Source organism: Corvus cornix, chromosome 3 (genome assembly GCF_000738735.6).
Source record: "Corvus cornix cornix isolate S_Up_H32 chromosome 3, ASM73873v5, whole genome shotgun sequence".
Classification (NCBI taxonomy): domain Eukaryota; kingdom Metazoa; phylum Chordata; class Aves; order Passeriformes; family Corvidae; genus Corvus; species Corvus cornix.
The window spans coordinates 27,942,986-27,969,602 of record NC_047056.1 but is presented as its reverse complement, the minus strand read 5'-3'; the positions used below and the strand labels follow the sequence as shown (position 1 = coordinate 27,969,602).

The 26,617-nt window shown below is 40.8% G+C and overlaps 1 protein-coding gene across 3 annotated transcripts in view; it reads left to right on the top strand.

Moving 5' to 3' along the window:
* Nucleotides 1–26,617, top strand: part of PLB1 (phospholipase B1) — an 81,813-nt gene that overhangs the window by 27,692 nt on the left and 27,504 nt on the right. For all 3 annotated transcript variants that reach the window (XM_039569983.1, XM_019282398.3, XM_039569984.1), the window contains exons 18-39: nucleotides 679–737; nucleotides 1,808–1,881; nucleotides 3,371–3,414; nucleotides 4,261–4,369; nucleotides 5,262–5,313; nucleotides 7,240–7,320; nucleotides 8,854–8,919; nucleotides 9,616–9,716; nucleotides 12,404–12,485; nucleotides 13,153–13,257; nucleotides 13,904–13,999; nucleotides 14,451–14,522; nucleotides 15,139–15,198; nucleotides 15,598–15,658; nucleotides 16,380–16,438; nucleotides 18,236–18,303; nucleotides 19,301–19,344; nucleotides 20,577–20,685; nucleotides 24,388–24,439; nucleotides 24,585–24,665; nucleotides 25,772–25,837; nucleotides 26,239–26,339. In XM_039569983.1, coding sequence (XP_039425917.1) covers nucleotides 679–737; nucleotides 1,808–1,881; nucleotides 3,371–3,414; nucleotides 4,261–4,369; nucleotides 5,262–5,313; nucleotides 7,240–7,320; nucleotides 8,854–8,919; nucleotides 9,616–9,716; nucleotides 12,404–12,485; nucleotides 13,153–13,257; nucleotides 13,904–13,999; nucleotides 14,451–14,522; nucleotides 15,139–15,198; nucleotides 15,598–15,658; nucleotides 16,380–16,438; nucleotides 18,236–18,303; nucleotides 19,301–19,344; nucleotides 20,577–20,685; nucleotides 24,388–24,439; nucleotides 24,585–24,665; nucleotides 25,772–25,837; nucleotides 26,239–26,339 — 1,642 coding nt within the window. The remainder of the gene's footprint in view (nucleotides 1–678; nucleotides 738–1,807; nucleotides 1,882–3,370; nucleotides 3,415–4,260; nucleotides 4,370–5,261; nucleotides 5,314–7,239; nucleotides 7,321–8,853; nucleotides 8,920–9,615; nucleotides 9,717–12,403; nucleotides 12,486–13,152; nucleotides 13,258–13,903; nucleotides 14,000–14,450; nucleotides 14,523–15,138; nucleotides 15,199–15,597; nucleotides 15,659–16,379; nucleotides 16,439–18,235; nucleotides 18,304–19,300; nucleotides 19,345–20,576; nucleotides 20,686–24,387; nucleotides 24,440–24,584; nucleotides 24,666–25,771; nucleotides 25,838–26,238; nucleotides 26,340–26,617) is intronic.

Here is a 26,617-nt window from a genome sequence, read left to right as displayed (position 1 = left end):
ACAGAGCTACTTCATTTGATGACAGAAAGAGAATAGAGCTGGATTTGCTCAGGAGCTATGGAGAAGTGCACTTTGTTGGCTGTGGCTTTTAAGAGCCTTTTTGGAACAATGTGAGTGGTTGTGTAGCAAGATGTGAGTTCACGACCTCGAGGGTGATGCAAGTTTATGCGACTGCGTCTTCCGTGTACAAACCAAGAAGTGACAGTGGAAAAGATAGGAGGCAGTCAGGTCTTTCACTCCCAGGGTGGAAAAACTGTAGGGGGCTCTTGTTAATGCAGTCTGAGGTACAAAAACCCGTATGGAGTTCTGTCCTTGGGTAGGTTTTGTCTTTCCTCAGAAGCGGTGATGGTGCCAAATATCCACCCTGTGCTGGCACCAGAGCTCTGCCTGCTTTTCAGTCATTTTCACCAGTTAAAAGAAATTCAAGGACAAACAAATGCAAGACTGAAGTCTTGCTGCGTCCTTTGTCTCTGTAGCTACTGCCCAGCTATGGTACCAAGAATCGTTTCTGATTTGATGCCTATCAGTCTCTGTCATTCTGAGCTGATGCTGTCATGAATATTAAAAATACTGTCTTTGCAATGCTTTATTATACTTATTATGAGGAAAACTTCTAATAACCATCATAATTTGTAATTTTCTTTCTTTCCTTTACGCTACCTTTATTTTTTTTTTCAGTTCATAATTTGAAACCGGCAGATATTCGGGTGATTGCTGGCCTGGGAGATTCACTCACAGTAAGTAAAAATCACTGGATAGCCACTGATAAAGCTAGCAATTAAATTTCTTATTTTTTAACCTGGGAAATGGAATATGTACAGTTATGCCCTATTGAGCCAAACACGTTTTTCACTTTTTTTTTTTCCATACTCCACCTTGGCTGGCTGATTGGTAATCAGATCATGAGTCTGATCTGAGTGCACAGTTCCCATTTAAAGTCCACAAGAGTGCCACACAAGGAAGAGATGTAAGATTAGATTGTGCAGCAGCAAAACTAGTCTGCTAGAGAGGACTTGCAGCAATTGCTTTCCTTTACTCATTTTTAGCAGCTCCCAAGGTATTGGGACTGAAAGCTATCAGTAAGCAGCATGAAGAGAAAGAAAAAGTTCTGCAGCTGATTGTGTGTATCTCTATATCTATGTAATATGATAAAATATATATATGATAATACCAAAGCCTATAAAGCCATAGTAATTTATACTAACTAAATATATGATTAAAATTGCAATAGAACACCAGATGTGTCAAGTGTAACTTACCTTGGGAATTTTTTTATTTTAGCACTATTCCTGGTACTGTGTAAGCTCATTACCCCTACAGTGGTGTGATTCTCCAATCAGTGGTGACTGCTTCACTGCTCATGTCATAATTCATGTTTCCTTTGTGTTCTGTGCTAATTATCACATTAAATCCTTGTAGTCTTTCCTTGGAGAAACTGGGAAGGATGTAAAATCACTGTACAACTTTTTAATGTGAGGAACATTATAATGAATTAATTCAGGACCACTGCTATCTTATTTACTCCTTATGTAAATTTAGAGTTATATGGGTATTTTGAACATTCTCAAGAAATTTTTCCCCACTTGATCTAATCACAAGGTTGGTAGAAGAGGGTAATTCACTGAAACAGACTTAAAATACCTTCAGCCTTTGATCTTCTTGAGAACAAGGATCTGTTCTATTTTGGGAAGATGACATAGCTTCCTTCATTAATATGCTTTTTAATTATTCTCACTAGGATCAGTCAGAGAACTAGTTACTGTAGCAATGCTTATTTTCTGAAGGTGAACTCCTCTTCTTCTTCCAGGCAGGTAATGGGGCAGGATCCAAACCCCATGATGTTCTGGATGTCCTGACTCAGTACCGAGGTCTTTCTTGGAGGTGAGTTGCAGGAATTTTCCCCCCAGTGGGAGAGAATCCGTTGTCTTCAGTTTTGACCTATATAGTTGTTATTGTAGCAAATGGAGGCTTGTGGAAACTGGATTTGATGTCACATTTTGCATGAAGGCACATGGCTGTACTATTACTCATGATAAAGAAAATATTCAACTAGTGGCTATCTAGAGTACAATGTGGCATGGCTGGAATTGACCTGGATACATGGGAAAATGGGGTTCTTGTTAAGAAGTTCTTTTCCAATCTCACAGTTGTAGGAGATCCTGGAAAGGGGTCCTCTAGACTCAATTGCCATTACATCACTTGTTCATTCTGCATTTCTGTCCCTGCTCTTTCTGTATCCTGTCTGCTCTTGCCCAGTGTGGCCCACGTCACCCGTTAGTCTCATTTAAAATTGGTGGTCTACAAAAAAAATCTTTTCTGCTGTTGTTTCATATGCAGTATCTCTTTCCTTGATCCTTTTAAGTACTGCTTACATCATGGAGAACAGTTTATCAATTATGAGTCAATACAGGCTTTTACATATGCAGCATGTTGTTAGACACATCAAAAAGGCTCTGAAGAAGGGCAATCACGTTCACATGTTAATCTGCAACTGCATGATTTAACACCAAACTTGTCAGGCTGATCTTCTGTTCATCATTTTTTAAGCCACTGTAACTCTAGAAGAAGTTTGGATATATTCACAGAATCGTAGAATGGCCTGGGTTGGAAGGGATCTTAAAGTTCATCTGCTTCCTACCCCCTGCCATGGGCAGGGACACTTTTCACTAGATCAGGTTACTCAGAGCCCCATCCAGCTTGGCCTCAAGCACTTCCAGGGATGGTTCTAGTGCACCTCAAAATCTGTTCCACATTAAAGGGATACAATAGAGGTGTTCTAAAACAAACATTTAATATTTTTAATAGTAATCTATTGACATTTTTTTGCAACAAGTCTACTAGTATTTTCTTCAGCATGAAGGAGAACAAGGAGCACACAGACATAACGGTCAATTTCTCCAGTCTAGTAGTATTCTTCAAGCTGAGTGAAATGGGAGAGCGGGGAAGGCAATGGGGGAAGGAAAAGGTACTGGTTTTACTTACCACTCTGAAATAGATGTTTTTAGAACTTTTTGTTGTGGTTAGATTTGTTAATTAAAAATGGAAGCTATAAATATTTTAATAGGTACAACAATAGCAAAGGTGGCAGCCTTGAAAAAAATCGCATTTCTTTCAGCTAGGTTTGAGCGTGTGCCAGAACACATGAGAGAGCTGGAAGGACAGCTGTTGTGCAGGGCTTCTAATATGATTGTTCTGCTGGTGCTGACAGTGTCTCTGATGTTGTGACCCGCTGGGGACAGGCCCCCAGAGTCTGGGTGTGCTCTGTAGATGTGTGGTAACCCCAAAGGGGCGCACTCTCCTACTTTGTCCGTTGCCTTGCCGAGTCCATCGTACCTTGGAACACTTTTTTCCTGTTCTTTCTTTTTAACAGTGTTGGAGGAAATGAAAACATAAGCACAGTCACGACACTGCCAAGTAAGTGACTTTTCCTGTAAATTTCATAAATATGTGGTGCTGTTTATTATTAGAATACCTACTGTTATAAAAGGAGACAGGAGAGAAGGGTTAAAATGTGTAGCATGACACAAGCAATCGCTTTGTGTTCAATGTCCAGTGCTGAGTAAAAGTTGCATAACAACCAGGCTGTAATATGCTGTGCATGACTTAAATATGTATTTTGTAATTCCTAGGTTTTGGTTGTTTCAGTGTTCTTCTGCTGGTTATAGTTCTGTCTAAAATGTGTTTGGGATAGATGAATCAAAGATCTTAGGTCATAGCCTAAAGAAACCGTTTTGACTGTATGAGAAAGTTGTTTTAGGCAGAAGCAGAATCACATTACAAGATCAGATTTTACATGCTTTTTAAAGGTCAGGACACTTTACATCTGAGGTGTTTGTAAGGCTGGTTTGTAACCTAAGATCTAGAAGGGAATCTGGGGTCTTTGGGGTTAATACATCTGGGGCCATCAGGCTAAAGGATTTGATTCCAACCTGTCTGCAGTTAGAGCATGATGGCATGAGGATCTCCTGCCTGAGTATATGGTTACCCAGCCTTGCTTACCAGGCAAAATGGCATTGCTAGCCAAGATGGTCATGTTAGGTCATGAGATCTCTGAATTACTGAAATTCAGGAATCTCGAAGGCGGGGAAATGGTCATATGGTGATGAATCTCCATGTTTATTATACTTAAAAGGTCAATATTTTTTTGGATAGCTATCTCCTAAAGCTTTATAATGGTCTTTTGCTAAAGTCTAATCTTTATTGCCTCATTTGTTAGCTGCTGATAGAAGCAATATTTTAGGGTGCTGTCTTTTTCTGCAGATATTCTTCGTGAGTTCAACCCATCCTTGGTAGGGTATTCCATTGGCACTGGAAGAGAGAATTCAAAAAATGCTGCATTCAACCAAGCCGTGGCAGGGGCTCGTGCAGAGTAAGAGGGAAACTTTTAATTTTAACAGAAATTTGATTTTTTTCTATAGAATTCCTTGTGACTAAAAAAGGCCCAAGCCCTGGACTTTGGCAGGAGCACAGTAAGTCTAATAGGCAAACCCAGAGACATTTTTTATCCTAACTGTAGCATGAAGGCCAAGAAATGTGATGAGGACTTTGCAGTGTTTCTAATCTATGTCAAATAAGTTAGGAACAAAAGCAATACTTTCTCTAGCATTTTCAACCAAGAAAGCCACATCATTTTACAAGCACTACTCAGAAAACTTTCCTGTTGTGAGACAGACAAAAGATATCTCCACTTTATAGGTGGTATATTCAAGCCTGCTTGTCCATCAGGACCAAGAGTTCGTGTAGAGACTGAGAAAATTGTGGATTGTTTAATTCCTGGTCTGCCAGAGCTGGGAATTAACTAGAGACTGCTGTGCACTGTCTTCAGTGCAATTCATATCCTACTTTTTTTTCCACTGGTAACAGTTCTTATAAGACCTACTTCAGTGCCTTGAGGCTGTATAATAACATTGGTATGAGCACAGATGCTTCAGAGCTATGTCTATTGATAGCATCTGTCTGATGGTGGGAAGAGAAAAGTGCATTTTCTATATAGCTTGTAAAAGAGTAACTATGCAGCATTTGCAAAGTAGCCCAGTGCCTGTTGGATGCTAATTATTTTCTCTTTTTTCTTTTTTCTTCACTGTCTCAAAATATGGGCTTTGTTGGCTATATCATATATTCCATTCAATTAAAAATGGACTTTCTCTGGGGTTTTTGGGTGTTTGATGTCCATTCATCAGCTTTCCTCTTTGCTGCTATCTATGCAGGATTCTTTCTTTATATTTTTGTAAATTTATTTTATGATTTTGTTTTATTTTTAGCGGTGTTCCTGAACAGGTTAGGAAACTGGTGGACCTCATGAAGAATGATTCAGTGAGTTTAACATGTCATTAATATCTTTAGAATGAAGTGACATGGCATCAGTAGTTTCTAACAGACCAAGAGCAGATCTCAACAGGGAATGCCAAACTTTAAAGCTGTAGGTAAAGCAGAGTACAGTGTAATTCTTCTCAGTGCAGAGTGTAAGTCAGCACAAAATAATCTATAATGACTCTTAATCGAATTTGTACCAGGCTATGATAGTTACTATCAAACCAAGATAATTGTAATCTTCTCATCATTTTTACTGCAAGTGCTGTAAATGCTTCCCCTTCCAACCTGTGTCACCCTGTAAGATGACAGAACCTTTTCTCTGTGAGGATTTTGCTGTGGTGCTGTTAATTATCTTGTAAGCAGGTGGTTTTTCCAGCAAAAATGATACATGCTAGGATTTTGAGGGCAAGCTTTTCAAGTAGCAAATCATGTGGAGTGAACATGTGAAGTGAGGAAGGGACTGTTTTCTAGAAAAACAAATGAATCCCGTCTTTCATCTAGTCATCAGCTGATTTTTGACTTACACATTTATTGTTAGGAATTATTTGATTAATGGTCTGTAAAATACACATTAGGTTGAGGATTGCTTGCATATTTCCCACCTCAGTTCGTCCTTTCAGTGTTTGCTATTTGTAATTTGACAAATGTGCTATGCAATCTGTGACCTAAGTTACATTTTAATAGTTTGGCTTTCCAGTTGTGCAGCTGGAAAGCAGCCAAAAAGCCTTCAAGATATCTGTGTGCATGTTTAGTGTAAATACTTTGGTGTGTAGATATTGGCAAAAATATTTGCAGTACCTTCCTTTTTGGTTCACTTTCTTGTTAACAAGATTTCAATCTGATGGCTGCATCTGAAGTGAGATTAAAAGGAACAGCAACTAACAATGAGGGGTTGGATGGTTTTCATTCAAACCATTTAAGGCTTCTGAGCATTAGTCTGTCAAATTTATTGGCTTGAAAATGTTAACAGAAATTAATGGAAATATATTTTATTTAACTAATAAACATTTTTATTTAGCTAGTGAAGTCTTTTCTGACTAGAAAGCATGCTCATAGTAGAGGTCATATATCTTTGATTTAAGAGATCCTTTTCCCCCCCTCTTTTAAAAACACTTGTTGAGTGCAGGAGGAAATTTTCCCCTCTTTTTGATTTTGTACATTTTGAGACCAAACTATTGAACAAGGTGTATATGAGCTGGGATATGTTGCCTCCTGCCTTTGAAGAAAGATGTTTTCAAACAGCTTGAGGCTGATGCACTATTGGTGCTTTTTTTACTGGTGTTTTACACTGAAATTAAAGCATTAGGATATTGAGCACAACATCCACAACATGGTACTAAGCATATCTGAACCTTACCTCAAAGCTAAAAAGGTGTTTATTTACTGTAGCACAATTACATTGATTTAGCTAGCTGTCCCTTTGCAAAATCCTTGGAGAAAAAAAAAATGCTGTAATGTTTTACCATTATTGTTAGATAGAGTTAATATTGCCCCACTGTTCCTTGCAGTTTGTCTCAAAGCAAGACTGAAATATACAGTGCTCCTGGGTTTTCCAGCAGGATAGCTGCATTATTTATGACACAGTAAAACACGTACCATAATTTTTGCCATGAAGATATGCTTCTAGGGCTGCAAGAGGAGTCACTATACACAAGATATTACTAAGAGCATACAGATAGATTTTGAGCAATAGTTTTCTGAAGCAAATAGTTTTCCATGATGCCATTGATATTATAAATCTGGTTTAGATCATAGCAGTTTCTACATCTTCAGTCATGACTGCAAACTTGTTTTTGTTCTGGATGCCCAGGGAATGATAGCCATGTACTCTGAGAAATGGGAAATTTGTGTTTAGTACGTTGCCTGCATCTCCCTCCTTTTCTTTTTTAAACTAGTAACTTCTGTTCCATCTCCTCCTCTGTGTAGAGAATAAATTTCCAGAATGACTGGAAGCTCATAACACTTTTCATAGGAGGAAACGACCTCTGCAAACACTGCGAAGATCCAGTAAGTTCCCTGCTACCTGGAGCATGAACTGGGCCAGTCAAGTCACACAGTCTTTATGCATTGCAGGGGATGAGAGGGAGGAACTTGGTGGGTGAGGCCAAAGTAAGGTAGGTCTGAATTGTGCAGCTCTGGAATGTAGCTGTACTGAGACCTTCAGGTGGCTCAGCATAATGTTTTGATAATGTTAGAGATACCCTTAGATCACCTGTAAATTACATAACTGTTGCAACTTTGTTTTGCTGTTTACTAGGGTTACTTTTTGTTGCATGGTCGCTTTATCTCCTGTGGATAAAAGGTCAAGAGCTTTTACTCCTCTTTGCCTTGCCTGGCCAGTCACCCTCCTAAGTCTTACTTGGCACTCTCTTAATATTTTCAGTGCTATGGGAAAAGTTCTAAGCACAGCTCATGCTAGTTCAGTTATATGTAATGTGTACATATTGTGTATATGTAACGTATGTACAGTGTCCAGCCTTTGGTATGTGTGACTGTAGATGAGGTGAAAGGCTGTGGCAGACTCCTCACTTAGTGATGAGGGTTACCTACTCACAGGCAGTTGAGCACATGACTGTCATTATCCATGATTCATTTTGGATCAGGAAGAACAGCAAAGCAGCACAGTAAGATGGTTATAAAACAAGGAAGGAGCAAATTAACCATTCCTACCTTCTGCTGTCAGCCCAAACGCAAAGTGCCTGTTCATGTGACTGGGGTGGGTGACAAGGAGAGAACGTGTTTGCATCCAAGGATCACAGTGGTCTTTGTGTGGCACAAGTACAAACAGTGCCAGCCACAATGTTCTTGGTGAGCTGTGACTTAGGAAATGAGTAAGGGATCTGAGCTGTCTACTTCTATAGAGTAAGCAAGTGGAGCTCTCAATGAACTTCTGCTTGAAATTAAATGAGAGAGAAAAAAGGCTGAAAATAAGACAGGCATTTCTCGTAAGAAAGTTTATTGGACTGTTATAGTTCCAAAAGTGAAAAAATAAATGTTGGATTACTTGAGACAATAAAATTAGAGTGTTTAAACCACTAAAATGGAGCAAAGAAATTATGGCACTGAAAGACAAGTATATGAAGTGATTTTGTTCCCAGATAAACACCTAAGTTTTGCCAGTTATTATTCGTGGCAGGCAAGGAGCATATGGGAAACATGTTCTAATATTTCATACAGCAGAAATAAACTTACTTTTACACAAACTGTTCTCTCCCAGATATGGCCCCTGTTAGCAAGTTGTTAGCCATGCTTTTAAGACCAGCCCAAGCAATCCCGGGGGTTGAGGATGTTGTGATGTCTGACAATACCCTGTGAATTTTCACCCTCACTGGTATCCAGTGGCTGCCAGATGTTTTCTTGCCAGTGAGATAGCTGTGATGGGAAGGAAGAAAAGCAGAAACAGGACAGTTTTGCCTATGACTCTGTTACTTTTGACCCAAGAGTAGGAAACATGAACACTACTGTGAAAGACACTAGCTAGTCATTCTTGTCCCTGCCTGAATAAACTAATAATAAAATTCAAACCTCTTGCTTTAACAGGTACACCATTCTCCTGAAAACTACACCTACAACCTGCAAATAGCTTTGGACTTACTTCACAAAGAGGTAAGTCAAACTTTTCTAGGATGCGGGAGCAGGGATTTTGTTCTGTTAGCAAAGCAGTCACTGATTATTGATTAAGAATTTATTTCCTTGCTTTCATCTGCAGAGTACTACTGTATGCAGAGGTGTTTGCCTGCAGGAAAATCTTTGTGAAAGGCAAAAAGGGCTGGAGAAGTTTTTTACCAAAGGAATAAGGATGTTCTTAGTTCTAGCTGATGTGCTGTGGACAAATAATAAGAAAAAATGTTATAACAAAGTTAAAAAAACTATATTAATTGACTAGACAATGCTTTGCTTGTTTTTTAAACTGCAAATAAGTATATTTTTGTGGTCATTAAGAGAGAGATTCTAATATTCCACATAAAGGTAAGAATGATGAGAGTACTTGAAGGGTTAGCAGATGTCTGAGTCTTGCTGGGACCTATAACAACTTGTTTGGACATTTTTGAAGCCGTCATTTTCAAGTGACCAGCTATCAACATTTAGAATAGAACTAGGCAGTGCAGGCAGGGGCTGTAATTTGGTATTGCTTGTGTGGGAGATTAATTATTGAGAAAGCACTTTGAACACCTCTGTTATAAATAATACATGATGCTTCAATCAGCAGGCTGCTACCAGGGTCTGCTGTGGCTGTGTAGGGACAAAAGCAGCACTCTGTGCTCCAGGAGTTTGCTCTGGATTTGTTTGTTCTCTTGGCAGGTTCCACGGGCATATGTGAACCTGGTGACGTTGCTTTCCATAGAAAGCCTCCGGGAGCTGCATGCATCGGAAAACAATAGCTGCCCAAAAGTGCTGATGAGGTTTGCAGATGATTTATGTTACAGATCTCAGTGTTGTCACAGAAGGCTGCAACGTCTTCTTGGGAAGTTTTGTCGTAAAGGGAACAGGTTCTAGTATTTCAGACCACCAAACATCTTTCTCTGTGCATGTGCATGTACCTACATTTTGATTCCTACACAGCATTTAGAATAAGCTCTCTCTGTCACTGTCTCTGTATCTGAGCCCTGTTGTTACCACTTCTTATGAAGGTGCCATTTTTGACTCCTCACTTAACCTGCAAGTGAGTTCAAGCCAGAGCAGAAAGAGCTCAGCTGGGCACTCTTTGGTGCAGGTGGAGAAGACACTAAGACACAAGGTTTTCTAGTTGCATTTACAGATTTACTTTTCTGCACTTAAAACTCTCCCTCTTGTTTCTGCAATTTTCAATCTCTGTAATCTCATTGCTGATAATTAGTTTTAGCTCCAATTAGTCTCTCAAGTAGTTGTTTTGGATGCTTAATTATGCCACCTGCTGCTTTATGGCTCAACAATCCTTTCAGGCCAGTGTTAGTCCACTACTGAGGTGGCAGGTCTGCACCCTCAGTGGACTTTTGGTGACTCAGATAGGGTCCAGCATTGTCCCCTGAGTCACTTCTGGCAGGGCCTGCTTGTTTTCAGAAAAGCAGATCTCTGCTCTTCTAGACAGATGGGGAGAATAACCTTGTCCTGTGAATGTAGGCAGCCACTGGCTTTACAAGAGGGACAGAGATGCAACCCTCTTGCTGTGATTTAAGGGCTTTCTCGTGGCTGTCAGTGGAAAGTTGGTTTTGAAACTCAGGGTGCTGGTGCTCCCAGTAGCCAGTTGTAGTTTTATTTATTTGTTTGTTTGTTTGCTTATTTTTAACAAAGGTTACTGGTTAGAGTTCACAGGTATCTCAAGGTCCTAATCATTGGACAAGGATAGTTAGTGAAGCCTTTAAGATTATATTATCTCATGATAGCTGTAACCTTTTCCCATCATTTCAGGTGCCATGCTGACATTTTCCTGTCTGGCAGCACGCCAAGTTTACAGGGTGATAAGCAGACCCTGTGTGGGATAATAAATGCCATTCCACTGAATGGAAGAAGAACTGAAGGAAGATTTTGATCTTGAAAGTAGTCTCTTTTTTCCTGAGAGTAGCAAGCAACCTGAAGAGAAGATGTTTCTACTAATGTTGCCTAACTTATGTTTCTGAAACCACGATTTAGATTTGTATTGTTCTCATATAGATGTACTGTGGAAGTAAAATCTTCTGTTAGTTGGTCTCCATTAAGTCAAGTTTGGACATGGCAGGGATCTGTGTATATTTTACATGTATCAACTGCATCTCTGTAAGAGGTATTTCTCTAAGAGCTCTCTCAGGGATGCTTTACTGTGGTCACACGGTCAGGATTTTTGAAAGGAGTCCTTTTTCTAATTTGGATTTCTCAAGTAATGATGAGAACATCCCAAGAAAAATATCCACGTGCTAGGAAGACCAAAACTTCAGGGGAGGGATAAAGGTGACCAACTGGGGTTCACAGAATCTTAGAATGTCTCAGGTTAAAATGGCTCTCTAAGGATGGAGAATTCAGCATCAGTCTGGGTGACTGTTTTGGTGCTCTACCAGCCTCACTGTGAAACATCCTGTAACCTCTGATTCTCTCAGCTGATTAGAATGAATTTGTGGGAGCTCCATCTTGAGGGGTGCTTGCACAGTTCTGCTGAAGCAAGCCATGTTGCACAAGTGTACTTATGAGTAGTTTTTTGTGGTGAGTTGGCCCCACGTGCCAGCCAAGCACTCCACACAGCTGCTCATTCACCCCACCCTGGAACCATGGGGAGAAAACAAGGATTGTGAGCAAGAAAATTCATGGGTCAAAATAAAGGCAGGAAAGCCACTTATTTACCACGTATCACTGCAGGCAAAACAGACCTGATTTGGGGAATTTAATTGTATTTGTTTTCCATGAGCATAAACATTTAATTGCTGATTCGGGTATTGGGAAATGAACAAACAAAAAAGTTGAACAGTTAAAGCACCTGTCCTCCCTCCTTCTCAGGTTAAACTTTGCTCCAAGAACCTCTCCCTCCACCCTTGTTACTGCTGCAGGGTACCCTCAGTCCCTTCAGTGAGGCATGGCTTGGGGTCTGGGTCTGGTATCTCTCTGCCACTCCTTCCTGCTCACTCTTGTCCTGTGCTCCAGCATGAGTCCTTCAGTCATGTCCATCCACAGAGTGCCTGTTCTGCCATGGAGCACCTCTTCCTTGCTCCTGCTGTTGTTCTCTCCTCTCCTTCTCTGGTGTTTTCTGCCCTTTCTTAAGCAAGTTTTCACAGAGACACCACCAGCTTGGCTGAGAGGCTCAGCCATGCCCTGTGGTTGGTTTGCTGGAGCTGTGTCCAGAGCAGGCAGCCCTGCCCCTCCTCACAGAGAAAACTCCTGCTGCTGAAGCCTTGCCATGGGCATATGGTGTGGTTTTTGCTTGCATGGAGCCTTTTCCTCACTTTCTGTTCATTAATTTATCCCCAATAAATGTGTTTCTGCTCAAGAATTGAGACTGTGCAGAAACTCAGGGGTGAGAGGTAATGCTCTCATTCGATGGCCTTTCAAAGACATCCCTCTTAGAGCTTTTAATCCTGCAGCTTGTCAGCTCAGGAGCAGGGGGAAAAAGAAGAGCAAATCTCAGTGCCATGCTCCTATTCCACAGGATGCTGTGCCCTTGTGTCATAAGCCCTAAGGACAATTCCACTGAATTAAAGAAGTTGATCTACTTTAACAGAAAGTATCAGGTAAGGCACATTGCATTTGTTAGAAGTTTAATGTCATCCTTCTGTTGATCAAGGGGACCATAGATGGGCTAATTTAAAAGTGGGGGACAGTTTCCACTCATTCTAATGACATATTTGTAGTTGTGATTTTAAAAAGTAGGATCAAGATCTTTACAATTCTGTTTCACTAAACCAACAAAACAGATGAGAAGAAAAATTGTAACAGAGCCGTAGAAAGGAGTGTATTTTTGTGGTCATTAAGAGAGCCAGCAGAGAGCCAGCAGAGAGCCAGCAGTTTTTTGATCTGTTATGTTATTGGAAATCAGGTTAAGCCAAACAACATGGTAACTCAGGAACAAGCTTTCAGGCACGGCATGTCAGCCAAACCAAAAACACTTCGGTGGTTCTGGAAGGACATCTTTTTGAAAGAAAACCTAATCCCTGAGCAGGCTGCCAGTCCCTGTCAGTCAGGCAGCCATTCCCAGGCTGCCCGTCTGCAAAGAAGACCAGGATGAGTGTCTCAAAAAGGCGTCTGCATTGGCTGCCTGGCACAAGCTGAAAACCATGGTCATGTCTGAGCTTCTGCAGGAGGGAGGGGCGACCCCTGGGTGAGGGGTAAATGGGTGGAACAACTTGATGAGCTGAGGACAGAAGAAGGAACAATGACGACTTTTCCTTGACTCTTTAGGAGAGAACCCGCCAGTTAGTGGAGAGTGGAAGGTATGACACGAAGGATGATTTCACAGTGGTTATACAGCCATTTATGACTAATATGGAAATGCCAAAAACACAGGTAAAACAAGAAAACCACACCTACATTAAATCCTGGTACAATGCCTTTGACTTGTCAAAACTTTAACTGTAAATGTAGCCAGCAGTTTTCTGACATAGTAATTATTATATTCAGTTACCATCCAAAACTGCAGAAAATGTTTATGGAATAGTGGAGATAATGGGCAACAGGAATACAGACCTTGATTTGGGGCACTGCACTTGGACAACCGTGAAGTAGATATTGTAGTTCAAAGTCTTCATCAGGAAGCACTTGCTCTAAGTTCCCTACACATCAACTCCTTTCCAGTACTTTGGTAAATGACATTTGGTATGAAAACCCACATGTTTCAAAGCACCGTAATGTGTAAATCTCAAGGGAAATAAAGAACACAGTTGATATCTGTGCCCATGTATTTCTGTACTCAGAGTCACAATGGTCTGTATTCCTTATTACTTTGGGAGTACTATATTAAAGAGTTTTAAAAGGCTTCTTCATTCTGAGTTACTAACTTTCTCTGGCCTGGTTTAATTCTGTTTGCCTCAGAGGCCTTTGCAGATACTTTGTTTAGGAGCCTGCTGGGTTATCTCACAGGAAGAGAGAAGACATAATGCACAGCTTGTTGCGTGTTTGCTGCCTCTGTGACAGCACCTATCTTGTTTTCTAGGAGGGGTCACCAGATTCTTCATATTTTGCCCCAGATTGTTTCCACTTCAGCCAAAAGGCTCATTCCCAGGTTGCACGTGCTTTGTGGAACAACATGGTAAGGTTTTTAAAGGTTGTGTTGGTCCCTCCTTGTTCACTTCATCCTGGCCTTGGCAGCAAAAAAACCCCAGGGAGCTACTAGGTAGCTAGCCATATCTCTTGGAACAGTGTTTACGAAGGAAAAGTGTGATCACATGGAGAAAGGTCGCCTGAATTGTTAAACCAGTCATGTCACACCAGTAAATCTTGGGGTATGTTAAGGCTGGGTGTGTTCAGGCTCTGTCCCTCAGGAAGATGATGCCTGCCAGGCACATTGATCAGCAGGCCTCATTCAAGATGTATGGGAATTAGCCTCTTCAGCACACAAAGAAACAGTGCATGGAGGCAGCTGCCAGCACTGGTGCGGTGCCCTGCAGTTGTCTAGTTTCCAGTGACTGGCAGCACAGCATCACCCACTGCTCTCTGGTACTCATCTGCTTTTCCTCTGTGCACTCCCCTTTTTCCCTCAGCTGGAGCCTGTAGGGGAGAAGACAGATAGTCAGCCCATAGAAGATGAGATTGTTCTCAAATGTCCATCTGAGGTAAGGGTGTCTGTGTTTATGTGGAGGTGCTGGGGGTGACTGGGAGTCTGTGTGAGTCTTTCCCCAGTGCCTGGAGCTCTGTCTCTGTGAGGGTGATCTGCTCTTCCCCACACAGTTTGCGCCACTGCCACCAAGAGCAGTATGAACACTCACCCAGGAGATGATGGAGGGCAAGCAGGAGTAAACTTCCTCACAGTCACACATCACAGCTGGCCAAAACACAGGGGCAGGGTGTTTGGCCTACCTAATCAAATCATCAAGTACCCACACTGATTGACAGAGCTTCAGTGGGGGGAAACAGCAATGATGGCACCACTCAGCACAACTCTGCAGGAGTTACTGGGAATACCTTGCAGTGGGGCCACAAGCTTCTTGTGAGCCACACACAGCTGGGTATTCTCTAACTTCTGTTATAAAAATATAGCCCAGATTTACATTGTTGTTATGCAGATTTTAAAAAGGCCTTTTATTATTATTTTTTTTTTAAATCCCTGGGGTTTTATTTGCATCAAGCTGCTAATCATCTACAGACGTCTGAGAATGGAAGTTTGGAGAATGGAAATCTCCGCGTGTTCCTCTGATGCTTTGCATTGATTCAAATTGCTTTGTTTTGTAGGCTCAGCCGTTCCTGAGGACGTATAAGAACAGTAATTACACATACCCTAACCAAACTCCAGTAAGTGTCAACATCACCATCCCACTGTTACTCTGCTGCATCTATTCCTGTGTGGTAACCAAATGAGTTATGTTCTGCAGCACAGGGGAAATCAGTCTTTGGCCAAAGGGGCTTGGGAGGCTGAGTGTGTGGCACAGAGTGGGGACATACTCCCTGAGTTAGACAAAATGCCTCTGGAAACACCTGTAAGAACACGTGCTCAGACAGCACTGTTGTCAGTACAGGACACTGTGCTGTTCTGAGCAGTTCTGAATATGACTATTGAATTGAGCAACCTGTCTAGTTAATTACATGCTAAAGAGGCTCTGGTTTATCCACCTGGCCTCTGCTGGGAAGATCCTAGTTACTACTGACTGTATTTGCTAGCCAAATGCTATTCAGCTTTCTTTTTCTCTTTAGAATTATGGAAGCCAGCTGCTATGCGAGGACAGGTCTCCATCCTCCCCTCCTGCAGCTTCAGGTAGTCTTGCCTGTTTTATGTTAAGAAGTTGCATTACCTTCAGCCGTCCTTCAAGGTGATGTTAATTTTTGCTGAAATGACTGCTGGACTGTGAAAAACACTGCTTAGAAAGGATGTCATGTTTTTCAGCAGATGCTTAAAAGATACAATGCCACATTGTCACGCAAGGTAGCATTCTGACTAAGTAGCTTCACTGAACTCACTGCCAGTGGAGAACTTCAAAATAATTTGTGATAAAATCCAAATTCGAGTGCTGACATAGCTTATAAGATATTCTACCTAAATCTCATGGAGAGAAACTGGAAGTACAGCTTAATTCATGTTCATCTGGAATTTTGCAATATTTGATTTTTCAAATAACTTCATGCTGTCTTCTCCTTAGTCTTTTTATATCTTCAATGTGCTGCTCCTGCTTTGTGTAATTCTGCATTGTTTTACCTTCACTTTGGTGCTGGATATTGTTTGCCACTTACTGTTATTTGCTCCTTGCTCTTATATCAGTTCAGTAGCAACATTAACCATTGAAATACTGAATAATATGCGTACGTTGGTGCTACAATCACAGGGGATGAGCTGGAAAGAACTTCTGATTTATCACTTGGGTATTGCAAAAACAACGTGACAGAGCATCACAATGTGCAATGGAGTATTTCACACACACAGTAGAGAAAAAAAATAGCTATTTCCTAACCAGGTTCAACTGTATCTCTTTCCTTTGCAGTGCATTCCCTAAAGCCAGCTGATGTGAAAATTGTAGCAGCCCTTGGGGATTCTTTGACGGTAAGAAGACAGTGTTTTTACTGTTCTCTTGGTAAAGCTACAAACATGTGCGCACTCCGGTGGAGGGGAAATAGCTCTTGTACCCAGAAGCGAAGATCTGTTCATTCATGGATGATAACAGATAGATCTAGCAGCCAGATCCAGAAAGAAGGTGTCAGTCTTCCAGCACTCCATTTCCCTGACACACATATTCATGTGCTTTTGAACTCAGGCAAAAACACAGGCAAATCCTTTAAAGAGGTGCCTAAGTAGTTTGCTGAATTGGAGCCAGAAGAGATCAGATGCTGTTGAAATGAATGGGACGTAGCACAAGGCTTAGGTTACTGTGCTTTCCAAAGTTTTTTTCTGAATGGGAATGGACTGATGAGCCTGTTCTTCAACCTTGGTTCTTTCAGGAGCAGAATGCAACTAAGTGGTGTTGGATAATAGCATTTTAATCATTTTAGCATTAATGAGATAAGGAAATATGGCATGAGAGCCCTGTGACTCAATGCATTTCAGAAGATATTTAGTCATTTTATTGTGCCTATTTTAACTACTAACTGATTTCTTGATCACAATATAGTTCTTGCTGCTGATGGTTATCTTCGGTAGCCAAGAAGGAATGTATCTCAAAATCCAGACATCCTCAATTCCAGTTATGCCTTTCTGCCTCATATTTTCATACTGGTCAAAGACTGAAACTCTACAGCCAGGTCAAAGGAAACACTGGACAGAAAGATGTAATTGGAACATAGCTTTCACTGAATCTGAGCCTTAACAACAAAGACATTGTGTACACAAACCATGAACCTTTACAATGCTCTGGCAGATGTTGCTATAACTTCTACACACAGGAGGCTACTGAAACAAATAGAAGCATTTTGATGTAAACCTGCAGTATTAACAAATGAAAGATATTCTGTATATGGTTGTGGTTGCTGTATTGTAATATCTAGGGTGCTGTATTGTAATATGCAGGTTCTTCTGCTTTTAAGTATAGTCTGTAGGAGCTAGGAATAAAATCTGCTTTCGTAGAACATGCAGTGGTTTATCGCCTAGTTATTCTGGACACCAATCTTCTAATATTTCAATAAAGTTTATACATAGGAGAAAATGTAGTATTTTGGTTTGATCTAAGGTAGCAGCAGATAGGCTGCCTGGTCTTGTGCTGTACTGAAGTACTAACCTGCACCTAGATTCAGAATGAAACTATACAATCACAGCTGGCAGGAACTCTGCTTCTGAATTCTGGAGGTTTTAGGAGGGATGTAGTTGCTTGTACTTGTAGAGGAGTAGCTTGCCTCTTTCTTCAGGGTAAGTGTAGAGAGTGCTTCCTCCTGGCTCCAGTTCTGCTATAAGTCTTTCCATATCTAGCACAATGGTTTTCAAACTGGTACGTATAGATGTTTTATGGTGCTTCTTTCTGATACATGTTTATTTTCTCTGCTGAGTTCATGTGTTTGAGATGTTTTCATCACTGTTGAGTAATGCAACCATAAAAAAGTTATCTATCTCATCTAGACCCACGTCTTTGTTCCACAGCTCCATCATACACTTTGTGTGTCATATATACAGTATGATGCTTGTAAATAATTATGAAAGGTATTGTTGTGTTCTTCAGGAGAAAGGTTTGGGAAAAGTCAGATGCCTTTTAAGGCTTTGGAAGACATCCATTCAATTCAAAAGTAAACAAAACAACTATGTAATTCTATTTAAATTAGTAAGTTGTATTTGTTTATGTATTGGTGTTACAAGTTACTATTGCATTAGTAATTGTGCTTTAATTTCATTTGGTTATTGAAAAATAATGTCCAGGCTGGTTCAGGAATTGCCTCAGACACCCTCCAGGATGTGACCACTCAATACCGGGGACTGTCTTGGAGGTAAGTCTTCAGCCAAGGTGATGAAGAGATGTATTTGGGGTCTTACAGCTGTCAGAAAGTTGAAAAAAAAAGTTACTTCTCAGGCTAGCATTTCTTGAACGTGTATCATGATCCAGGATTTGTCATAACAGTAGCTTGACAGAAAGCATTTTCAGCAGTGGATTTTAAGCAAGCTTTTTGATCTCTCTCATGCTTTTATTTTTGGCTGCCTGCAACAGTTTGCATTTTTATGTTGGGATGTCAGGTTGGAAATCTACAAAACTGGAGAAGAATCACTGGAACAAACAAGTCAGAATTGGTTGGTTTTGGGACTTCTTCTCAAAGTTTTCTATTTCTGAACTTTTTGTAGTGTCATGGAAGATAGTTTGGCCAGAGAACTTTTGCCACATACAGCAACACACAGTCATAAAAGACTAAACTGTTTTGCTGTTGTGATAAAGCTCTATTGATATTGACTGAAGCAGTTCTGTGCTGTACTAATACCTCTGTGTATGCTGGAGTGTGGCCTCAGTATGTCCTGTCAACACAAAAGCTGGAGAAATATATCCCTGTGCAGAAAGCAGGAGAAGAGAGTGAGGAACCACTGCTGAACCTCTCTGTTCATTCAAGGGCTGTCTGTGTTTGGTGTTGCCTTAGAGTGGCTTCATGAGGCTGGAGTGGGCCTCAAAGTTGACCTTCTAATCTGCAATACTTAAGGCTTGATCATTTGAGTATGAAGCTATGTCAGGCATTTTTCTTCCACTTGATAAATGATTGACTATTGATCCTGTACATCTGCAAGAGCATTAAATCTTTCTGACGGGCATCTTCACCACTGAAACCTCACCTGTTCTCCCCAATAGCACTTCCACTTCTGTCCTCTCCATGGATTCTGATCAATAGTTACTAAATTAATAACCCTTTGCTCTTCCCCATGATGTATGGCAAGTTTTCACTTTGTTTATTGTGTGTGTCCAGATAAGAGATGAGTGACTGGGATTTTCCTTTCTCATTTTAGTATTGGAGGAGATGAGTCGTTGGAGAATGTGACAACTCTACCTAGTAAGTAAACGCTTTGCTAGATATAAAATATGGCAAGATCGAGGAGATGCAGTGGGCTCATTTCTGATGGATTTCTAGAGAGCTTTTAAGTATCTCAAAGCTGGTTTAGTGTAATTAACAAGAACTACCTTTAAAAGAAACAGTATCCTACGATTAAAAAATAAAAAGTTGCCTTCATCAATGACGCTGAGAACCTGATAGAAATTCCCTTACTTCCTTTTCCCTCTTCCTTTTCAACTCTTTGTTGAGTATTATTTGAATTTCTAAATAACCTTGCTATGTCCGTGCTCATGATGTACTTAATATTTGCTTTTAATAAATATTCCATCACAATTATTTCCAAAAGAAATATTTGCATAGAGTAGGCCTCTTTGGTAAATAAAGCTGCCTACTCATAACACGTCTTTTATATACATAATTTTAACTTCCTCTTCATTGAAACCTGCAACTTTTCATATCTCAGTCTATTGTTAATGTAAAGCCTCTCGAGTTTCAGTTTGGATCAGCTGCAATAATAAACTTCCATTCGAAGAGGGCCAGTAAACTGTTCTTTTGTGTGTTGACCACTATTTTAAGCAGAATGTAACAGGAATATAATTAGAACAAGCAATTAATTGATTCATTGAGTCCTATTACATTTGCTAAAGCCCTCATTAAGACGTGATTAAACTCAGTCTTTGAGATTAGAGTAGATTTTATAGTTTGCGATGTGGCCATGTTCACTCTCAGCTGTAAATTACTGTCAACTTCCTTTTGGAAACTACTGTGGAGAACATGGTGGGACTTCATCAGAACCATGCATCTAAGGCTTTGTTCCTCACATGTGTCAGTAGCATGAGATTTTGCACAGCAGTGAAGAAGACCCAGATCCTTTAGCTGAAAACCAGCTCCTGCTGGGCTGAAGGACCCTTTGCACTCACTTCACAAAGTCAACATCGTATGTCTGAGAATTTTATTTTAGGCTTTAACCACTACAACATGAGAGAGAACTGCACGTGGTAGTCCTCAATTCTGCTCATCTTATCTGCTGGTGCCAGTGCAGGGCACTGCAAGCACACTGCCGTCTGAGTCACTGCCAGCTGGTGACCCCCTCCACACTGCTTGGTGAATCCATCTAGCAGCAGCAGCTGTGCTGTCAGAGACAAAACTGTGGCAGTGCTGGTGTGTGCTAGTCCCTGTAGGCAGGGAGCAGCTGGAGTCTCTTTGCCTTCATTGCCACCTTTGTTTTTCAGACATCTTTCGAAAGTTCAATGTTAAGATCATGGGCTACTCTACTGGTACCGGGAGTGAGAATGATTCCAATGCATTCCTTAACCAAGCAGTTCCTGGAGCACAGGCTGAGTATGTAGCTTCTTGTTTTACATTTTTAGGTGATGGATGCTTCATCTAATTGCCTTTCAACTGTCTCATGTGCTGTCACAGCTTGCTCTGAAGAGCAAGCAAAACCAGTTGAGTTAGAGTTGAAAATTGGCTCAAAACATGTTAAATGTATGGGTTTATTTCATAGCTGAACTTTCAAATGAAACTAACAATCCTGGTTATGAAATCCACAAACAAGAAACCGGTAAGCTCTCTTTGGAGGTTTCTACCCTTCCTGTTCAATATCTATTCATTTATCTATTTATTGGTCAATAAATCTCTGAGAACATGAATGTTTGTAGAAATTGAACATGCAATGAATTGATAAAGAGAAAGTAGGAGCGAAACAGGATGAAATCTTACATAATTATGGCCTCAGGTTTTTGGATAAGCAAGCAGGAGAGGACAAGAAAGAGGCAGGGAAAAAAACAGTCTGGAAGCTTAAGAAAAGAGAATTACTAATGGTCATACATGGGTTTTGGTGCATTGCAGACCTGGTGCAGTTGCAGCCTGTTCTGCCAATATAATAGGGATTGTAATGTCTTGCAGTCATCTGAATTTGGCTCTTTGCTTTTAGTCACACCTGGGAAGCTCCATGAGTTGAGCTTTGCTACATTGCTTATCATAGAAATCCCTGGATACTTATTCAAAGTCAGTGATGTTTAATTAACAAAACAGATGGCTGCTTGAAATTCAGTCATAGTTTGGGCACAGAATCTGGCAGACCATGCCTGGATTTGACATTGTGAATTGATATTACCCAGACCTTAATTTGTTTGTTTAAAGAAAAATTCGTCTTGCTTTCTGAAGGAGTCTTGGAAGTGAAGTTCTGGAGCCAAGAGAGGTGTTTGCATTTGCTGTATCTAAACAAAGATTATTAGGATTTATCAGGTTTTTTTATTGCTCTCCTGTAGGCCTTGAGTAACTTCTGAGTCATTCTGGTAATCTCAGTAAATACATGGATTTCATGACAGAAATAGGGCACTAGGTCCCCTGCTGTATCCTACAGCCCCCCCAGAACTGAGAGAAGGCCTTTTTTTACCTGGTGATGACCAAATGTATCCGTGTATGTCAGTGAAATGTGCATCAGCCATTAATGAGACTGTATTAACATACTGTATTCAGCATACATCCAGATTACCTCCAGTTTTTGCTTGTTGCATGAAAGAACGAGATAGGTGCCTGTCTTGCATTCTTTATTGGCTAAATCCCTAAAAAGTCTTTTTGGTTTGGTGGGAGGACTTGAAGCAGGATACACAACCTCTTAAGTCACCATTATAACTTAAGACAACTTGTATCAGCAGCAACCCAGGCATTGCTATTAAATAGCTATTTGTTAGCTGTTTGAAATGAGTTGATCCATGCCAGTCTAATGAAAATTGCTTACTTCATCTACACCAATTAGTTTTCTCTCTTCCCCTGCAAGTGACTGGTCTGGATAAACATCATGAAATCGAGCTATCTTTGTTTTGTAACCATGTTTTGTAAACATTCAGCAAGGAGACACAGACAACAATCATGCCAGATTTCTGCTTGTCTTCTGATGTTTCTCTGTCTCATAATTGTCTGCAGAAAGTTGTGCAAAAGTAAAGTCCTGTAAACTACTAGCCCTGAGCTCTGAGATACTCCTTTTGGGGCTCTGTTCTATAATGTTTTGGCTCTTGATGTACCTGAGAAGATTAATTCATCTACTGGAATGTATTGCAACATAAGGAAACTTTTTTCCTGCTTTAGGTATTTGACCCGGGAATGATGATACAATCCAGCATTTATTCTCCGTCAGCCAAAACCATCCATTTTCCAGTGATTCACAGGGCACAAGAAGTCCACCAGCTAATGCTGGTATTTAAGAATTGTTACCTGGCCTGTCTTGCTTTATGGTGCTAATCTGGAAAGTGCTTTCCAGAGGTGCTGGGACATTTCTGAAATCAGATAATTTTGCAGCCTTACCAGTTTATGGAAACCAGGCATAAGAAATGGCATGGCTGCTTTGAAGAGCTCTTTATTGAACTAAGTGAAAATGTAGTAATGCAGGTCTCATTCAGCAAAAAAGCCTATCTGCATTCATTAATTACATGATAGAGTTAAGTATCTTAAGTACTTAAGTACATGACAGAGTTAAGGAAAGATCTGAATAATGTTGCTGAAGCAGAACCTGGCTGAGGGATCTGATTTCATGTGAGAAAAAAAAAAAAAAGGAGGTTAAGAATTTAAGAGAGAGGAGAAAACAGGTGACAGGAACTGTGAATATCTGTATAACCCTTTAGCAAACTTTTTCCATTGGTCAGGATCTAAATTTGGTTGAAACTGCAGTTCAAGGATGGATGATTGCTGGCACTACTTCATTCAAGATGTTATTGGATCTTGCTGACTGCATTGGCTCAGGATGCACCAGCACCTCACTGACTGCATGAGAAATCAAATATGTTGTGGACTGTCAGATCAAGAAGTGATGTTTTCTTCTGTGTCAATATTGAAGTCAATGCCCTAGCTTAGGGGTTTCCACAGTAAGAACAGAAGGAAATTGTGGTGGCTTGTGATAGCTTTGGGATATAAATAAGTAGGTTATGGCATTGGACAAGGGTAATGGTGATAAGAACTACTACATGCCCGCAGTGTCTGTGTCACAAGTAGATGTATGACAGGGTTCATTCCTTAGTAGATGCTCCCATGCCAGTGTTAGATCAGTATTCAACTGGAAAAGGGTGGTGAGAGGCCTCTCTTTTTCCTACAGTAAACAAAGCATTGCAAAGGAGAGCTAAACTCTGGTTGCCATACAAAACAAGTGTCAGCTGATATGCTCCCAGAAATGATAGACAGCTGGTGTCTTTAACAAGAGCCTGGAGGGAGATGCAGCTCATTCCAAACCACAGACCTGCCTGGAAGGTCAATGATTTCTGACCCCATTCTCTTCTCTTCTCTATGCATATTTGAAGACCAATGTGTCAGGGCAGTGAAACAAAGCTGAAGCATTCAGCCTAGGTAACTCAAAACTCATTGCGCTTTAGTTATCTATCTCTCTATCTATCTATCTAATCTATCGATATATATGTGTGTGTACAGAAAAAAGAGAAAGAGTGCTCACCTGGCTATTGGAAAGCAGCAAGGCTGTCATCTTAACTTGTCTGAGTAATCCTGAAGGGTTTTTTGATTTTTAATTACCCTGGAAAAGTTGTGTGCACAGAGCTGTTTCACATAGTTATGTACTGATTCTGGGTTCAGACTACAAAAATGAGGACAGTGTGCACATGAACTCTGAAACGTAAGTTTTTCAGGGGCATGTTGCTCAGGAGGTCAGCTAAATATTGGGACTGGGGATTCCCTTCTTTTAGTCTACAAAGAATAGGCTGGTAACAGCCTAGCTCTGCAGAGGCTCTCTGTAACAACTGTTGCCGTGTCTGGCTTTTCAGCTGTTCGAGGTGCTAAGCACTGTAATAGGAGCTGAACTTATGGTTCCAGATAAATTACTGAACTTGAGTAAAATCTGTATTCAAGTTTGATTTGATGTTGATTTTATCACCAAGATGTGAACCTGTAATTTGATCACAGCAACATGAGTATTGTAATGTGTCCTCACTCAACCCTTCCGGGATCTGATAACTTGACTTAAGATGTCTGAAGTGTGGTAATGTTGATTTCTCAATACCGGAGTTTCTTTCTCTCACTAGTTCTCCTTCTTTCCAGGCACTTGCCAGCCCAAGCAAGAAATCTCGTGAGACTTATGAAAACTGATCAGGTAAGTTGTCTGAGACCCCTTTAAACATACAAGCGTGAATAGAAATAGGTGTTGCTTGACACAACAGATGCACCTGCAATGACCCCACATGCATATCACAGAGTTAAAGAAATTCAGAGTCGTCGTTTTCTTCTTTATTGCACAGAGAATTGACTTCAGTGCTGACTGGAAGCTCATAACAGTGCATATTGGAGGCAACGATCTGTGCAACTATTGCAAAGACCCTGTGAGTAGTGGAAGTGGTTATCTGAAACGGGGGTGTCGGTGTAGAAACACCTCGAGAGAAACCTATGGATCCATAAAGGCTTCACAGAGATAACATGAGTTATAGATGGGCTGCTCTATGTTTTGACAGGGGTTGTTGCTGGCAGTACCCTGATATAAAAATTACCAGCAACAGAGTAGGATGGTTTTGTTTTCTCTGGCTTACTCCAGGCTAAGAACCACTGCTTTGGCTACTGTCTTTTGATCATAAGCAAAAAATGGAAGGGAAGAAATGCCTCACTCCTCTGATGTGGTAACTGCTCTGCTGCTAGCTTGGCCTCTTTAGACATCCAAGAATGGTAGTGGTAGTTCAAAGCAGTGCAACCCTACAATTGTCATCACCCCATAATTCACAGTGTAGGGAGGTGCTAGGAGCAGGTGAGGTGTATGTACAAGGGGAGTTGCTGCAGTGCTCAGTCATATTTGAATGTTATGCTTCTCTGGATTGTGGAAAAGCCTTTAGGGCTGCCATAAGGAGATCATGGGAGTTGAGTGGGCAGGCGGCAGGGAGAGGCCACCTTTCACTGCCAGCTCTCACTCTCTTGCCTTTAATATGCTAACTTCTTGTGAGCATTTTCAATTCTCCTGCAACCCCTTGTGCTTGAGAAATGTGCTGCTTCTGCAGGAGCCTTGCTAGGCATCTTTGCTGCTGCTGCCAAGTTTTATAGCCTTATTTATAGCTATGACCTTGACAAGCAATGATTTCCCATAATTTTATGAGAGCTTATCAGTGGCTGTGAGCATGCTTATGGCTGTTTGGTTTGTGCTGTTCAGCATGCATTCAGATTGGGCTCCTTCCTGCATTTTTATGTGAAGGGCCCAGTGGATTTGGGTTAAATATGCTGCTACTCAACAAGGCTTATTTTAAATCCAAACTTTCACCGAGCCTCCCTATGTTTTAGATTAATTGCAATGTTTAAAATCCCTAGTCTCTAGAAAGAAGCAAGAACATTCTACTGACCACAGCATTGTAGGGCAGAAGAGGAAGTGAATTAATGTGATTCTCCAGCCTCCCAACCTAAATTCTTCGTGTCTCCATTTGACAATAATCTCTTCTGTTTCTATCAGGTTCACTACTCAGCTGGGAATTACATCAAAAGGATTCAAGAAACTCTTGATATTCTGCACAAGGAGGCAAGTAGTGTGAAATTATCCCAGCATTCTAGCTCACACTGAGACATGACTGACTGATGCTAGCTCTTCTGTTTGTTTGATTTTGTGGGGTTTTTTTTCCATTCTGGTACCAAACGTATGCTGTTGACTTCTACAAAAACCATTTTCTTTTGTCTTGTCTATCTGCAGTAGTGAGATGCAGTCTGAAATGACAGATAGTAACACTGAGCTATGGTGTGGGAAAAGAATAGAAAGCTGAGTTGGGGGAGTTTGTTGCTTTTTCATTCTTTTAAATTTTTTTATCCTTCCAGTGGTGGAGAAAGGGAAGGGGTGTGTCAAATGGCTGGACCTTGGGGTAAAATAAATGCACTGTGGGCTGTGTAACCTGTTCCTTCTAAGCTAAAGTCTGACTTGCCTTTCAGGTTCCAAAAGCTCTAGTGAGTCTGGTCGATGTGATGGACATCCTCCCTCTAAGACAGTTATTTGTGGACACTCCAGTTCAGTGCCCCACTTACTTGGCAGAGTAAGGCTTGTCTTCCTTTTGTCCCATTTGTGTTTTTATTCCATGCTTCTCTCATAATTTGAGCTGATGTTTAAAGGTAGCAGCACAGTCCTGTGGACTTCCCATGCAGTGCTGACATCACCCTGCCTGATGGCATTTCCTTCTCTTGGCTTTGACCTAAGTGTGTTCCATATCTAGAACTGTACATGATGTACACCTCAAAGGCTATGGTTAAAGTTACTGATACAGGGTTCTTCAAGATGGGGTTGAAGTGCACAAACATTTGAATTTGCAGGCCT